This window comes from Lytechinus variegatus, chromosome 3, assembly GCF_018143015.1.
Source record: "Lytechinus variegatus isolate NC3 chromosome 3, Lvar_3.0, whole genome shotgun sequence".
NCBI classification, from domain to species: domain Eukaryota; kingdom Metazoa; phylum Echinodermata; class Echinoidea; order Temnopleuroida; family Toxopneustidae; genus Lytechinus; species Lytechinus variegatus.
The window spans coordinates 723321-741950 of record NC_054742.1 but is presented as its reverse complement, the minus strand read 5'-3'; the positions used below and the strand labels follow the sequence as shown (position 1 = coordinate 741950).

General features: G+C 40.4%; 1 protein-coding gene across 1 annotated transcript in view; it reads right to left on the bottom strand.

Moving 5' to 3' along the window:
* Positions 1–1094: 1094 nt before the first annotated feature.
* LOC121409916 (fibropellin-1-like) overlaps positions 1095–18630 on the bottom strand; it is a 36243-nt gene continuing 18707 nt past the window's right edge. Inside the window, exons 6-12 of the mRNA XM_041601698.1 lie at positions 17816–17912; positions 15039–17415; positions 14634–14683; positions 14143–14308; positions 12576–12750; positions 2732–2820; positions 1095–1712 (exon numbers count right to left, since the gene is read on the bottom strand). Coding sequence (XP_041457632.1) covers positions 1622–1712; positions 2732–2820; positions 12576–12750; positions 14143–14308; positions 14634–14683; positions 15039–17415; positions 17816–17912 — 3045 coding nt within the window. The 3' untranslated portion in view covers positions 1095–1621. The remainder of the gene's footprint in view (positions 1713–2731; positions 2821–12575; positions 12751–14142; positions 14309–14633; positions 14684–15038; positions 17416–17815; positions 17913–18630) is intronic.

Genomic DNA, 18630 nt, shown 5'->3' with positions numbered 1-18630 from the left:
AATAGAAAAACAAAATTAAGTCACCAGGAACCATACAAAATTTGAAATTCATGTATTTTACATTACATGACACATGGGGCAGTTGCTCGTTTATGACGTCACAATTCCAAAACTTTGAACTCTAATAAATTTCTTACTCTTTAACGGATTTTCCTCAAACCTTCACCAATATTTGTTACTATTTTTACAACAAAGTTTTCTTCAGGGTGAACTTCCCCTTCAAGTCATTAGATTATTCTGTAATATTCTATGATCACGTAGGGGGATTGGGGAACAAACTAGAAAATCCAGTAATCAAAAGCATATATTCCTGTAATGGCGCTGTCACACCTTGGCGTTTTAGACAGCGTATGCCCGACGTATGAGGAATTTGGCGAATACGCTGGCGTATGTCGAATACGTTACGGGTAAGTTTTGCATACGTTAAGAGTACGCTAAAACACGCTGGTATACGTCGTCATACGGCGAGGTCGTCGAAAAATTTTGTGCAAGCACAAAATTTTTCGACGTATGCCAGCGTATGGCTCATACGTTCTGCATACGCGGGCAATAAGTTGTAGGCAAGTTACGCGATCGTTGATACACGTTGACACACGTTACTCGTAAGTTACTCATAAGTCGATGTACGTCGAGATAATGTCCAGCGTACCCTAAAACTTACTTCTAACCTATGAGTAACGTGCTTTGAACGTATGTGTAACTTAACTCCAACGTATATTGACGTAAGAAGACGTGCTCCGGACGACCACAAAACTTACTGAACGTGTTTATAACTTACAGCTACCGTATAATGACGTATTGACAACGTATAAAGGTGCAGGAGGAACCCATCAGAACTCATGAAGACTTCATGGTGAACAGATGCCCATGCCATTCGAGAGACACGTGTTCGTCAGCGATACGCTGCCGCGCGCTATGCGTAAGTTAGGCTATCGTAGGGCATAAGTCGTGTACGCCAGCAATACGCTAAGCATTCGTTGGAATACGTTACTTATAAGTTAACGAAGCGTTCGATATAAGTTACTAATACGTTATGTATACGTCCAACTCGTTATGAATACGCTAAGTATACGCCCAGAGTTGAAAAAAAAAACAAAGTTCAGCGTATGCCGACGTTTTAGAGAAATTTTGATACGTCGGGCATACGCTGTCTAAAACGCCAAGGTATGACACCACCTTAGTTTTAAGCTACAGGCACAAGACCAGAGGGGAAAGTGCATGTTTATTTAGAAGAATGTGCACTCTGCCCTCCCCCCCCCATGGAGGGCCCTATAATTTGTATTCAGGAATGAATTATTTTCCCCCATCCGTGCTTTTGTTTTACTAATCAGAAGTTGTTAGGAGTCAAATAGAATAATTAGGGAGGGGGAACTGGAAACTCTCCCTTTAAATTCGATCATTTGCCCTCCATGATTCCAACATTCCTCGATCTTTCCCTGAGTGTGCTTGACACTTGGGATTTCATGTCCTGTTAACCCATGAGAATTCTGAAAGGCGCAATCTAAGGGCATAAAGGGTGAGTTTTCTTGCCAACTTTGTATTAAGTGCTGCTCAAAACTGAAGGATAGCATAACATGTTCATTAATTAAATCAAACTACTTTTTTAAAAGTTCCTTGAAGATCATTTCTTTTCTGCAGTCTTCTCTTGTGGGATGTTTAAAAGTCGTTTCCATTTTCCCATTCTGCTTTCCCCTTCACATGCCGGATATCGCCTGGAGAGAGGGAACAGAGGGAGAAATTGGAACACCGTGAGGTTAAGAAGTAGTTTTCACTTTTGAAGCAACATCATTTAATTACAATATAAACAAAACTTAGATTCCCATAAGATTTCTCCTTACCAACAGAAACGACAAGCAGATTATAAGTACAGACAACAAATTCCATGAGCCTGTGATGTGACTTTAACTACCTTAAATCGAACGTCTACTTTCAGGTGTAATTTAGTTTTAGACTCGTATTGAAGGCACACAATTAAAATACAAACAAATTACAGACACTACTTTTTTAAAGCTTGAGCAAAGTCTCCAGAATCCCTTGATCGTAATCAGTAGTTTAACAGCTGTTTGAATATCGGTGTTTGGTAGTTACTGTCAATTAAAATCAAATCCTGACTGAACTTGTATCAATAAATGAATTAAAATGAAAAACGCTAGAAACTATAAAGTTGGATGGAAAAGTTGCTTTCAAGATTTAGCATCATGACCATATAAATATAAAGATTACATTGGTCATTTATGGTTTACCAGTTTCTAGTTTCACTAAATACGTTACAGAAACTATTGCCTATCTGTACAGTAGGCCCAGTTAATAATGTTTTGTATGCATGGGGCAGCTAGGATGTTGATTCCATTTCATGCAATTAATTCATTTAAAGTTTGTGTGTGTGTGGGGGGGGGGGGCATCGTCAGCACGATCAATGGACATTCGTGATGATATGCATTGAATTGTCTCAGAAATAGTGCATAACTTTAAAATACCAAATTCCATTGAATTTTCAGTATTTGCTTTTTAAGTTTTAATATGTTTAAAAACTGAAATGATAATTTGAAAATGCTTCCCGCTCACTATGCTTCGCCAATCCCTCAACTTCATTGCGGAGAAGGGTGTAGAGAGGGTTTAGGAAGAAAGAGATGGTGGGGGGGGGGGGGTAAGGTGGAACAAGCTGGTAATTATTTTTCCTGTACTGTGTAAAGTACAACAATTAGACATACACATACACACTATTTCTTACTTGTCCAAGTACCAGATGCCGAATACTGCAGCTGATATTAGTAAGACAAAGAGAAGAAATATGACAAACCAGTTCCGTTCTGACCACGTCTGAAAAGAAAATATACATGGAGATACTTTTGCTTAGTTACATGTTTATGCTTTTTCTTACCGTTAACGTGGATCAAAATGCCAATTATGACAGGGGTCCACCCGCCAGTCATAAGGACCACTGGTCATAATACCCGCTAGTTATAAGGACCGCTAGTCATAATAGTCATAAGGGTCGCTATTCATAAGGGGCTTTGTTCATAGAGGTCGCTAGTCATAATCAACGATGGGGGTCGCCATTCATAATCAAACATGAGGGTCGCTAGTCATAATAAAGGAAGAGGGTCGCCAGTCATAAGGAGGAAAAAGGTTCGTTGATCATAAGGGTCGCCATTCATAATAGTGGATGAGGGTCGCCAGTCATAATAGTAGAAGGGGTTCGCCAGTCATAATAATGGATGAGGGTCGCCAGTCATAATAGTAGAAGGGGTTCGCCAGTCATAATAATGGATGAGGGTCGCCAGTCATAATAGTAGAAGGGGTTCGCCAGTCATAATAATGGATGAGGGTCGCCAGTCATAATAATGGATGAGGGTCGCCAGTCATAATAGTGGATGAGGGTCGCCAGTCATAATAATGGATGAGGGTCGCCAGTCATAATAGTGGATGAGGGTCGCCAGTCATAATAGTAGAAAGGGTTCGCCAGTCATAATAATGGATGAGGGTCGCTATTCATAACAATGAATGAGGGTTGCTATTCATAATAATGGATGAGGGTCGCTATTCATAATAATGGATAGGGATCGCCAGTCATAATAGTGGATGAGGGTCGCCAGTCATAATAGTAGAAGGGGTTCGCCAGTCATAATAATGGATGAGGGTCGCCAGTCATAATAGTAGAAGGGGTTCGCCAGTCATAATAATGGATGAGGGTCGCTATTCATAGTAATGGATGAGGGTCGCCAGTCATAATAGTAGAAGGGGTTCGCCAGTCATAATAATGGATGAGGGTCGCCAGTCATAATAGTAGAAGGGGTTCGCCAGTCATAATAATGGATGAGGGTCGCTATTCATAATAATGGATGAGGGTCGCCAGTCATAATAATGGATGAGGGTCGCTATTCATAATAATGGATGGGGATCGCCAGTCATAATAGTGGATGAGGGTCGCCAGTCATAATAGTAGAAGGGGTTCGCCAGTCATAATAATGGATGAGGGTCGCCAGTCATAATAGTAGAAGGGGTTCGCCAGTCATAATAATGGATGAGGGTCGCCAGTCATAATAGTAGAAGGGGTTCGCCAGTCATAATAATGGATGAGGGTCGCCAGTCATAATAGTAGAAGGGGTTCGCCAGTCATAATAATGGATGAGGGTCGCCAGTCATAATAGTAGAAGGGGTTCGCCAGTCATAATAATGGATGAGGGTCGCCAGTCATAATAGTAGAAGGGGTTCGCCAGTCATAATAATGGATGAGGGTCGCCAGTCATAATAGTAGAAAGGGTTCGCCAGTCATAATAATGGATGAGGGTCGCTATTCATAACAATGAATGAGGGTTGCTATTCATAATAATGGATGAGGGTCGCTATTCATAATAATGGATGAGGGTCGCCAGTCATAATAATGGATGAGGGTCGCTATTCATAATAATGGATGGGGATCGCCAGTCATAATAGTGGATGAGGGTCGCCAGTCATAATAGTAGAAGGGGTTCGCCAGTCATAATAATGGATGAGGGTCGCCAGTCATAATAGTAGAAGGGGTTCGCCAGTCATAATAATGGATGAGGGTCGCCAGTCATAATAGTAGAAGGGGTTCGCCAGTCATAATAATGGATGAGGGTCGCTATTCATAGTAATGGATGAGGGTCGCCAGTCATAATAGTAGAAGGGGTTCGCCAGTCATAATAATGGATGAGGGTCGCTATTCATAATAATGGATGGGGATCGCCAGTCATAATAGTGGATGAGGGTCGCCAGTCATAATAGTAGAAGGGGTTCGCCAGTCATAATAATGGATGAGGGTCGCCAGTCATAATAGTAGAAAGGGTTCGCCAGTCATAATAATGGATGAGGGTCGCCAGTCATAATAGTGGATGAGGACAATGGTTTGATAACTTTCACAGTGGCGTACCGTGGGTCACGGCATGGGGGGGGGCGCCAGCAAAATATTTGAATCACTGAGTGATTGCCAGTTATCATGGTTATACTGACCACAATTAGACCACAAACAGCGAGATTTTAAGAAATATATTTTAGGAATCCACTTAGAGTATGCATATCTCACCATAGTCATCTTATGCAAGTGCTAAGTGCTTGCTGATTTATTAGAATTACATCTGAACACATGAAACACTTTTTGCAGTCATTGCAATTTTGATTATCAAACGCATCTGACAAATATTGCGAGCGCGAAGCGCGAGCTGAAAATTTAAATAATATAGACCTATAGTGGGGCATTCTAAGGTTTCTTTGTATGAATTAACAAGGACCATATACGTATTTCATTAACCAAATCATGCGAGCGAGAGCTGAATTTTTTTGTTATTCAGATTAGGAGAAGGGATATTTTAAAGACAGATTTTAGAAATTCATGAAGAGCTGTCATATCTCACCAATCCACTAAAGCGAACGTAATAATGGAAGGAAATGTTTCATAGATACGAAGACCTTAACATGGGGCAATCACTTTTTGAGTCATGAAAAAGAAGCTATGTCACTAAATAAAACAGTGATAACTCAAGTGCTAGGAAACATATTTGGTTTATATTGACTTGAAAACGGGATGTTTTAGTACAACAGGATTATATATCTCGTGAAACAGACAATGCGAGCACCAGGAACAATGAAGACGTAGGCCCTGGGCAAATTATGTTTCATAAAGGTATGATTACAATGTTTCTTATGTAATGTAACAATTATCATATAATATAACATTATAATGAATAATATTTTCCTCTTCACCGCTACGTTTCTCTTCCATTCTCCCTCTTTTCTCATTTTCCCCGTTTGTTTTTTTGTTCAGCTGATTGGAGGGGGGGGGGGGCCTGCCCCCCATGCCCCCCTTAGTTACGCCACTGTGTGTCCATACGGCAACCCCCTCCAATATTATCTTTTTTTATCCCATCATGATGATGGTTTAATGGATTTATTATATGTTTCAATTTTTTTGACATTCCATCTTAATCCCTTCCCAAAGACCCAACATTGATGAATTTGAAGAAACCGGGGTTTCTCTTCAATGACATAAGTATTTCGTTTGGAAATGGTGAACTGGCTCTTTATTTGCATTTTATGATTAAATAATATTGTTTTATTTGTTTAGCGGTATTTTAGGAAGAATTTTCACCAATAGAACAATTATCTCTTGTGATACTTTTTTCATTTCTTTCGTAGAAAGTGTGTGTATGTGTGTGTGTGTGGGGGGGGTGTTTGTTCGGGCCATCTCCCCCTCCTTGAAGGGGGGGGGGGGTATATCCCCATCCCCCGGGATTTACGCCAGTGCTGCTGCATGTTTGTAATATTTTTGCTGATTATGTAATTGTGTACATTTCCGATTCTCTATCTGGATGAGCGTGGGTCTAGTATTCTTCTGTATTCTATTCTTCAATAATCAAGCAGTCTTATTTATATCATTAGTTTTGGGGTGTAACAATTCAAGGTGGGGGATGTTAACTTGTTCTGATTGGTCTATAGGTAACTGTCTATCAAACTTTCTCTGGTATAAGGGGTGTGGTGATGCTCTGTGCAAGTGACTCGGGCTGGAAGTGTGAGTCCTACTTCTTCCTTGAAGTTAGCTGACATCACTGGAGGTTGGTCATTAATGGTCAAGGTTTAGGATTTAAATGGCATTGGGTTTTTTGGATTCTTAGATGACATTGGGGGAGTTTGTAAACAAGTGAATGTGAATGACTGAAAGGATAACAGGAACTTAAATACATACTACATAAAATACTACATAACAATTCAATGCGATTTACAGGTATGTTTACATGAAATTGATAAGTGGTATATAAACAATTGTTTAAAGATCAATGTTACTAGAATAAGTATTATGCTTATTTCAACTCGTTATTAAAAAAACAAAGGAAAATTTTATATAAAGCTTAATGGCAACTCAAACAAGTTAATTCTGTAAGATATTTAGGTGTTGAAGTTAATAATAATCTCATATGAAATGTTCATGTCAAACATCTATGTAGATCAATAAGTTAAATGCTTTACGACATTTAAGTAAAACTCTTAAACCAGACTTACATAATACTTTATTGAAAAAAATAATCAGTCATGTATAGATCATGCTCGTTCCGTTTGGGGTAATTGTTCATTGAAAAACAGGGAACTTAATAGACTGCAAAGGCGAGCGGCACGTATTGTAATGAAAGAATATGATTTTCTATTAGTTGTACAGATTTAACTGAAATTGTGACAATCTTTTGATACAAGGAGGGATTTTTTTATGTATTTTAGCTTCTACCAATGTATATATGGACTTGCCCCTATTAGACTCTGTAATGATATTGAACTATTTACTGATAGACATGGATACACGTAATGCTGATTCACTGAATGCTGTATTACCTATAAGCCAAATATTGAAAGTTTCAAGCAATCCTTTAAATTTAGTGCAATAAAGACATGGAACTCCTTGTCAAATGAACTCCAGAATATTTCTAACCTCCTACATTTCAAGAGGTCGTACAAAAACAAGTATTTTTAAATTAACAGTAGACTGACCTTTTATCCATATTTTATTGTATACTTAACTGTCTAGTTAATTCTGTATTATGCTGTTGTACTCCTTTCTTTCCCCTCTCTCTCTCTCTTTCTCTCTCTCTCTCTACTTCTGCCATATACTAAACCACACTATTTTTCTTCCTGCTCTCTCTATTTTTTGCAACTTTTATTTTAAATTAAGCATATTCAGTATCTTAACTTAATTAAGTTTGTATACATTTTTATTGTTATTTCATATTCTTGATGTAACAGGACCGTGTTGAAAAACAGTGTTTTATTTGAACATTTTATCCTGTATAAAGATGTTTTAATAAATGATTAAATAAATAAATCTATAAGAAATTTTTAACGTTAAGTCAACATTTTTCTTGCGACTTGACCTTCAATATCTTGAAATGTAATATTACTTTTCCTTGATATTCTGACTGACCCAGGAAACCGGGACCATGAGAGGCTCAATCCCTCCCCTTGCCGTCCTTTTCAATAAACCAGTACAATGTTAACCCCCCCCCCCACAAACACACACAAACATTTCGAACTTACCTAACCCGAGTCCCACCCTCCCAATTCGAAACCATACCGCAGTCAATTTCAAAACAGCAAGTCGCCAAAGGAGAATGCATAATCATTATGGCTGGATAGGCCTATCTCATCTTATCCCAAATAATTTGATATCATAATTAATTGAGATATATATATGTTAACGTTTGGATTTGAATAATCTGCAGGGAGTCTTTTCCTTGCAGTGATACATTTTGAGATTGCGCCAAAGTTATTAAGAAATGTTTCCAATAAATAAATCCTATTATATCTGGCGACCCTCATCCATTATTATGACTTGCGACCCTCATCTATTATTATGACTGGCGAACCCTTTCTACTATTATGAATAGCGACCCTTATCTACCATTATGACTGGCGAACCCCTTCTACTATTATGACTGGCGACCCTCATCCATTATTATGACTGGCGAACCCTTTGTTCTATTATGAATAGCGACCTTCATCCACTATTATGACTGGCGAACCCCTTCTACCATTATGACTGGCGACCCTCATCCATTGTTATGACTGGCGACCCTCATCCATTATTATGACTGACGACCCTCATCCATTATTATGACTGGCGACCCTCATCTATCATTATGACTGGCGAACCCCTTCTACTATTATGACTGGCGACCCTCATCTATCATTATGACTGGCGAACCCTTTCTACTATTATGAATAGGGACCCTCATCTACCATTATGACTGGCGAACCCCTTCTACTATTATGACTGGCGACCCTCATCTATCATTATGACTGGCGAACCCCTGCTACTATTATGAATAGCGACCCTCATCCACTATTATGACTGGCGAACCTCATCTATTATTATGACTAGCGACCCTCATCCATTGTTATGACTGGCGAACCCCTTCTACTATTATGAATAGCGACCCTCATCCACTATTATGACTGGCGACCCTCATCTATCATTATGACTGGCGAACCCCTTCTACTATTATGACTGGCGACCCTCTTCCACTATTATGACTGGCGACCCTCATCCATAATTATGAATAGCGACCCTCATCCATTATTATGGCTGGCGAACCCTATCTACTATTATGACTAGCGACCCTCTTCCACTATTATGACTGGCGAACCTTATCCATTATTATGAATAGCGACCCTCACCCATTATTATGACTGGCGAACCCCTTCTACTATTATGACTGGCGACCCTCATCCATTATTATGACTGGCGAACCCCTTCTACTATTATGACTGGCGACCCTCATCTATCATTATGACTGGCGAACCCTTTCTACTATTATGAATAGGGACCCTCATCTACCATTATGACTGGCGAACCCCTTCTACTATTATGACTGGCGATCCTCATCTATCATTATGACTGGCGAACCCCTGCTACTATTATGAATAGCGACCCTCATCCACTATTATGACTGGCGAACCCCTTCTACCATTATGACTGGCGACCCTCATCCATTGTTATGACTGGCGACCCTCATCCATTATTATGACTGACGACCCTCATCCATTATTATGACTGGCGAACCCCTTCTACTATTATGACTGGCGACCCTCTTCCACTATTATGACTGGCGACCCTCATCCATTATTATGAATAGCGACCCTCACCCATTATTATGACTGGCGAACCTCATCTATTATTATGACTAGCGACCCTCATCCATTATTATGACTGGCGAACCCCTTCTACTATTATGAATAGCGACCCTCATCCACTATTATGACTGGCGACCCTCATCTATCATTATGACTGGCGAACCCTTTCTACTATTATGAATAGCGACCCTCATCTACCATTATGACTGGCGAACCCCTTCTGCTATTATGACTGGCGACCCTCATCTATCATTATGACTGGCGAACCCTTTCTACTATTATGAATAGCGACCCTTATCTACCATTATGACTGGTGAACCCCTTCTACTATTATGACTAGCGACCCTCTTCCACTATTATGACTGGCGAACCTTATCCATTATTATGAATAGCGACCCTCACCCATTATTATGACTGGCGAACCCCTTCTACTATTATGACTGGCGACCCTCATCCATTATTATGACTGGCGAACCCCTTCTACTATTATGACTGGCGACCCTCATCTATCATTATGACTGGCGAACCCTTTCTACTATTATGAATAGGGACCCTCATCTACCATTATGACTGGCGAACCCCTTCTACTATTATGACTGGCGATCCTCATCTATCATTATGACTGGCGAACCCCTGCTACTATTATGAATAGCGACCCTCATCCACTATTATGACTGGCGAACCCCTTCTACCATTATGACTGGCGACCCTCATCCATTGTTATGACTGGCGACCCTCATCCATTATTATGACTGACGACCCTCATCCATTATTATGACTGGCGAACCCCTTCTACTATTATGACTGGCGACCCTCTTCCACTATTATGACTGGCGACCCTCATCCATTATTATGAATAGCGACCCTCACCCATTATTATGACTGGCGAACCTCATCTATTATTATGACTAGCGACCCTCATCCATTATTATGACTGGCGAACCCCTTCTACTATTATGAATAGCGACCCTCATCCACTATTATGACTGGCGACCCTCATCTATCATTATGACTGGCGAACCCTTTCTACTATTATGAATAGCGACCCTCATCTACCATTATGACTGGCGAACCCCTTCTGCTATTATGACTGGCGACCCTCATCTATCATTATGACTGGCGAACCCTTTCTACTATTATGAATAGCGACCCTTATCTACCATTATGACTGGTGAACCCCTTCTACTATTATGACTGGCGACCCTCATCTATTATTATGACTAGCGACCCTCATCCATTATTATGACTGGCGAACCCCTTCTACTATTATGAATAGCGACCCTCATCCACTATTATGACTGGCGACCCTCATCTATCATTATGACTGGCGAACCCTTTCTACTATTATGAATAGCGACCCTCATCCACTATTATGACTGGCGAACCTCATCTATTATTATGACTAGCGACCCTCATCCATTATTATGACTGGCGAACCCCTTCTACTATTATGAATAGCGACCCTCATCCACTATTATGACTGGCGACTCTCATCTATCATTATGACTGGCGAACCCTTTCTACTATTATGAATAGCGACCCTCATCTACCATTATGACTGGCGAACCCCTTCTGCTATTATGACTGGCGACCCTCATCTATCATTATGACTGGCGAACCCTTTCTACTATTATGAATAGCGACCCTTATCTACCATTATGACTGGCGAACCCCTTCTACTATTATGACTGGCGACCCTCATCTATCATTATGACTGGCGAACCCTTTCTACTATTATGAATAGCGACCCTCATCCACTATTATGACTGGCGAACCTCATCTATTATTATGACTAGCGACCCTCATCCATTATTATGACTGGCGAACCCCTTCTACTATTATGAATAGCGACCCTCATCCACTATTATGACTGGCGACCCTCATCTATCATTATGACTGGCGAACCCTTTCTACTATTATGAATAGCGACCCTCATCTACCATTATGACTGGCGAACCCCTTCTGCTATTATGACTGGCGACCCTCATCTATCATTATGACTGGCGAACCCTTTCTACTATTATGAATAGCGACCCTTATCTACCATTATGACTGGCGAACCCCTTCTACTATTATGACTGGCGACCCTCATCCATTATTATGACTGGCGAACCCTTTGTTCTATTATGAATAGCGACCTTCATCCACTATTATGACTGGCGAACCCCTTCTACCATTATGACTGGCGACCCTCATCCATTGTTATGACTGGCGACCCTCATCCATTATTATGACTGGCGACCCTCATCCATTATTATGACTGGCGAACCCCTTCTACCATTATGACTGGCGACCCTCATCCCCTATTATGACTGGCGACCCTTATGATCAATGTAGCCTCTTCCTTTTTATGACTAGCGACCCTCATCTAGTATTATGAATTCCGACCCTCATTGTTGATTATGACTGGCGATCCTTATGATCAATTACCCTTATGGTCCATTATGAATAGCAACCCTTATCTTGCATTATGAAAATCGGACCTTATGACCCATGGTCCTTATGACCTTATGACTAGCGACCCCTTTTGCCTATTATGACTAGCGAGCTTTTGGGTATAGGATTTTACACGTTATGACTAGCGGTCCTTATGACCAGTTAGTATTATGACTTATGGTCCTTATGACTGACGGGCTTATCCCATTATGACAATGGAACCATATTCTTGACCCAGGTTTGATCAGGAGTAAATATCAAATATGACGAATTTGTGTTACCTTGTACTAGTATTCAAGCTAAAGACCTCACAAAATTTACTTGGAAGTATTATAAGGTATTTCTCATGTTTTTTGGGTTTTTTTAACAATTATAAATGGAGAATAATTGCATTGTTCAAATGAGTCTACTTCAACTTCAACTTCTAAGAGCAAAAATGCTATGTAATGTATGTCATATGAAAAATGTGACGATTGAATTATGTACTCATTACATTGACTTACCCTGTCTGGATTCTTGAATTCAACCACTACTGGTGTTTCATTAAATATTTTATAAGGACTCATGATAATATCTTGTTCCTCTCTTGAGAGGGTTAATAAGGCAAGTTTTAATGAGTCTTCATTGAAGGTTGAATTGAAGACGCTCATGTTGAATGCAACGGTTGTAAACGGCATTCTGTAATGAACAAGACAAATCAAATAGTAAAACAGTATATCAAATACTTCGGCCAGGAATCCTTTATGAATACAATGAAACACTATCTGTAATTATATCAATCAAGTGGTGGATGAGTTCTAAATATTCCCTCTATGTCTGAAATACTCTTCGAATGAAGTTCCTCATTAGACATTCGATGGCGGTTATTAGAGTAATAGTGATGAACTGATGATGCAGTGGTGCAACTTGAATCAGAAGTTTAAGTCGTCATCACTGGTTTAGATTCAGAAGGTGTAGGGGTGATCTATTGTGTCATCCCCCATTTGAACCATGTGAATCCCACAGGGTCACATATATACACCCATCATCCCATGATCGTCAAGTTTGGTTATAAGAGTGCCATTATAGTTATATGAAGCCATCAAAGTTGTGAACTTTTGAATTTGAAGGCATTAAACACCAAACATCTTGACGTTCTGCTCTGGCACCAGGTAGAGTAAGTTTGAATTACAGTCGTTCGATTGTTTCTGTTGGGAATGGAGGGATGGCATTGAGTTGTTCCTGAAGGTATCCCGAATAGTAGGCAGCTTTCGAACGGTAGTATAGGTGGATTTGAAAACTAGTGCGCTGTGTACCAGTGCTCTCCTTAGTGCATTGCATGCAGATTTTCAGCCTCACCCAATTTAAATCAAAATTTATTCTTGCTCCACTCGTTCTATAGAAAAATAACACAGGTAAATACCATATCAATCTCATATGTTACTAGACTCTTGAGCTTCTGTTTAGATAGACATTTCGTGTCTATTTCACTCCCTATACTAGCGAGTCTATTGGGCTGAGCTCAGTGAAGTCCAGACGTTTAACGTTTTCATTGTGACAGTTACCATATGGTATTACAAGAGTCATCAGCCAATGAAAATCAATGTTCCATGGTAGTTGCCAAAAAATGGCAAAGTCACAATAGTTGTAACTCACAGGTCCGCAACTGCAAAACTTTGTGCGTGTATGCCAAGGAGGGACCACTAGTATTTTCATCAATTGCTTCTACTTGTCTCAGCGAGAACCCTGATAAAATTTAGCTTTACCGTCCTCATTTGTTTAGTCTCTTAACAATCTGTACTGATCATAGAGTTAAATAACTCTATGGTACTGATGCACAGCAATGCGCTGAGGCCTTGTTACAACTGGTAATGTGGCAGCGATGCCTAATGTTGCATTAATGCATTACTTACTCATTGAAATAAATGTTTTGACTTCACATTCCGAAAGATGTGACTGGGCTTACTGTTAGCGCTCTATTAGGCTAAAAACGTCATGTGCGGCTGGTATTTTGGTAAGGATGTTATATTTTGACTCTTGGAATCATGGGTTTATCGATATTTTGATTACGAGAAATAGTTTATTTCATACCCTGTGATTGATGATGACCCGTTGATGGCATTGACGATATCGATTTCCACCATGATATGGGGTTCTTTTCCTGTAGCAGTGTGGATCAGTTCTGCCAATCGTTTCTCAATACCAAGTAGTGATGGGTCGATGTGATTTTCAAGTGTCACTTCAGTAATTGTGTTAGCTGCAAGTCGTAATGTGCAATATAAAGACAAGTGAAATTAACCTTAAAATTTTGCTCTTTTTATAACACACCTGCTAGGCATTGCCCTGCAAAACATTATCATGCGTGCACAATGGACGATACAAGTTTTTTGTCAGTTTCATTTTTGCACGAATCTTGAATGAGTAAAATCATGGAGGTCGAATCGGAGGCAACCAGTTTAACAGGAATTTTAACGTATCCATTGAAATTTACCTCTTTTGAGAAAAGGCCATGCTAAAGATGTGAAAATTTAACCTCTCTTTTGATGGATATATCACAGTGACTGCAAATTTTATGTACTTACCAAACGAAATCTCACAATTTTCTCCCACGAAGTCACCGGGACAAATACATCTATTTCAGAAATACAAAGAGAGGGAAGCATATTCCTCATGAATACTAACTTTCATGTTAAGGAAGTGAGGGGTGATGAAATGGTAGAACATATTTTATCAAAAGAAAACAAAAACAATTTTATTTGTTTATTTTACTGTTAGATATGTTTCTGTCTTTGTCGTGTATTTCATCTCTCTAACAATTATAATTACCTATATGCAACTGTAAATGCCTGAATCACGTTTTAATTCATCTGGGCTTAGAAATCTGCCCCTCAAAATGGGGTAAAATTAAGTGTACCAATTAAAATAATTTTTTCTTCTATTATAAATGTTTATGTTTAATATCTACCCATAAAGAGATGGGGGTGTACCTTTTTCCTTCTGACGTGAATATGCAGGTGGCCCCATTCTCACACGGCATTGACCCACATGGGTCTTCGGTAGTTGTTGGTGGTGGAATTGTGGTTGGAGCTATGTTCGAGCATTCATAGGTCCCGATAAGATTTTTACAATATGGAGTTTCAGGTGGACAAGGCTCGATCATTAAATTGCACTCATCGATGTCTTCTTCGCAGAAAATCCCCGTATAACCCTCGGTACACATGCAAGAATAGCCATTCAACGCATCTCTGCAACCTGCGCCATTTTTACACTTGTGATTCACGCATTCATTGATATTTTCCTCACAGTGTTTCCCCCGGAATCCAGAACGACAGTAGCAAAAGAACTTGCCAACGCCATCTATGCATCTGCCGTTGTTTTGACAAGTTTGACGGCTACATTCATTGATATTAAATTCGCAGTGAGGGCCTTCATATCCTGGTTGACAACTACATCTGTAACCATTTAAACGATTGACACAATGTCCATCGTTCAAGCAAGGGTTACTTAGACATTCATTGACTTCAGTCTCACAGTAGCTGCCGAAGTATCCGTCAATACAGTCACACCGGAACGCATTTATCATATCGACACAGGTGGACAATCCACGACAAGGATTTGAAGCACATTCATTGATGTTGACTTCACAGTTGTATCCTTCGTACCCGATCAAACATTCGCATCTGTAACTGTCGACCCCATCAATGCATCTTGCATTATTGATGCAAGGTCTGCTTGTGCATTCATCAATGTTCGTTTCACAGAGAATACCTTCAAATCCAGGTGCACAGTGACAGGTAAATCCGTGGATTCCATCCTCGCACGTAGCTCCATTCTGACACTGACCAGTAGAGCATTCGTTGATGTTAATGTGGCAGTCCTTGCCTCCGTAGCCTGCTGGGCAAACGCAAGTGTATCCACTCACACCATCTCGACAGATTCCATTATTTTTGCATGGGCGAGATGCACATTCATTGATATTAATTTCACAATTCTTTCCAGTGAAGCCCTGTATGCAGTGACAAATAAATCGATTAATCCCATCTAAACACATTCCATTCAAACATGGGTTGCTTGCGCATTCGTTGTTGTCGATCTCACACCGGCGGCCACGGAATCCTGGTCGACAACGGCAGAAGAATCCATTGACAGCGTCAATGCACCGTCCTCCATTCATGCATGGTTCCGTTGAACATTCATTGGCATTGATCTCGCAATGCCGCCCACCCCACCCTGGCCTACATCTACAGAAATATCCGTTGATCTGATCTATACATGAACCTCTGTTAAGACAGGGATTGCTTGCGCATTCGTTGATGTTGGTTGTGCAGTGTTTCCCTTCATACCCAACCATGCACTCACACTCGTAGCCGTCAACTAAGTTACGGCAAATCGCTCCGTTTTTGCAAGGATCACTCGCGCATTCATTGATGTCTCTTCTACAGTTCTTTCCGTAGTAACCTGGTCTGCATTCACATGAATATCCATTTACACCATCAATACACTGACCTCCATTCTGACAAGGAGAGCTGAGACATTCATCAGTATTTATCCTGCAAGTTGTTCCTGTGAACCCTGGTGTACATTGGCACTGGAAACCATCAACTTGGTCTGTGCAGGTGGCATTGTTAAAACATGGTAAACTTTCACACTCATCGACGTTGACCTGACACCTGCTTCCACTGTAACCCGCTGGACATCTACATCGAAATTCGTTTATTCGATTTAAGCACCTGCCTCCGTTTAAGCAAGGACTGCTAGCACACTCATCTGATTCCAATTGACAATTCTCTCCAAGATATCCTGGAAGGCACTGGCATTCGTATGAGTCTACCAAGTCAACACACCTTGCTCCGTTTTCGCAAGGGTTGCTTGCACATTCATCAACGTCTTCCTCGCAAAGAAGTCCTCGGAACCCTTCGTTGCAAAGACAGATAAAACCAGCAACCGAATCGATACACTGAGCGCCATTCGCACACGGGCTGCTTGCACATTCATCAAGGTTAACGGAGCAGTCAGGACCACCGAATCCTGTCATACATTCGCAGTGAAAGGATGCTACTCTGTCATAGCATGTTCCTCCATTCCTGCAGGGTTTTAGTATTTTACATTCATCAAATTCATGTTGACAGTTTTCACCATAGAATCCTGCCAGACAATAGCATGAATAGGCATTTCCTTGGTCTCGACATAGTGCACCATTTCTGCATGGCGATGATGCACACTCGTCAATGTTCAACTGGCACATGATCCCGGTGTAACCAGGTTGGCATCGGCAGGTGAAGGACGCATAGCCATCAATGCACTGTCCGCCGTGTAGACATTCGACTCCTCTGCAGTCATCAGGATTGTGCTCGCAGTGGGTTCCTGAAAATACATAAATTTATGTCGACAATGACTTACTGAAAACATTTACCTTTCAGGAAGTTAAATTACTTTTACCAGACATGTCGGATGAGACGTTTTGTTTCGGCGGACAATTACTGACATGAATTAGCCTCGGCTGAGCTTTAGGTCAAAGCGCCATGGATGGCATCCGGTAAATGCCTGAAATTACTCGAATGGTCCCAGGTTCCAAGAATGGAATGTAAGGATGTAAGAATGCCAATTATAAGACACTTGCTGTGTGATTGACTTTCTTGGAGGGCAATCCCCATTCAAAATTTATCCTCTATTGACTACTTACGCTCAATATAAAGAATAAGAAAGGAGTTGGATGGACGATATACGATATAGCCTATTTTTTGTAGAATCGTAGAACCCTTACCTATTGCTCCGTCCACACATGTACATTCATATCCGTTTTCCAAGTCGACACAAGTACCACCGTTCATACACGGTCGAGATGCACATTCATTTACATTCTGTTCAGAAAACCGAAAAAAGGGGAAAAACAAAGAATTTTAATCAATCGCATACATTGAAAGTGATTCATTTTTTCACCAAAACTGAAGACACAAAGCAGGAATAGACAGATTTTCGTCAGAAAACAGAGAATTTTAAGTCCTGTTGTTTTGGGTTTATATCCCTGACCATACTAGACTAGCGAATAAACTCCTTCAGGCTACCTGATGATCGCTCCTACCATGGACCTATTACGATAGGTCCATGCTCCTACCTATGCGCCATCGCGCCATTTTGTGGTCTTCAATGTTATAAAATTATGCTCAGTAGATTAATGATTGTAATCGATCGAATATACCTTTGGTTGTTGTCGGTGTTGGAAATATGTTTATGCACTCATCATTACACCGACCAAATACATTGAGAATTTAGATCATTTGTCTTTTAAATGTTATTAGCAAAGATATTTTTTTTCCTTTTAATGCTTGAGAGCCCGCTCATAATGAATGGACTTTCTCCACACCCGGGGAGCTTTCCAGCAAGGGATAGCAAATCGCTTTCCCATAATACAAGGCTTTCGTATTTTATTGTTTATCCAAATACAACTGTACCTTCTGGGTAGATGGCGGCAAGTAAACCGAACCCGAATCTGAACAATGATATCATAGACTCTTCTATACTCTAGCATTGACTCTCCTCTGTCATTACAGATCATACACGGTTAGAAATGATAATTTA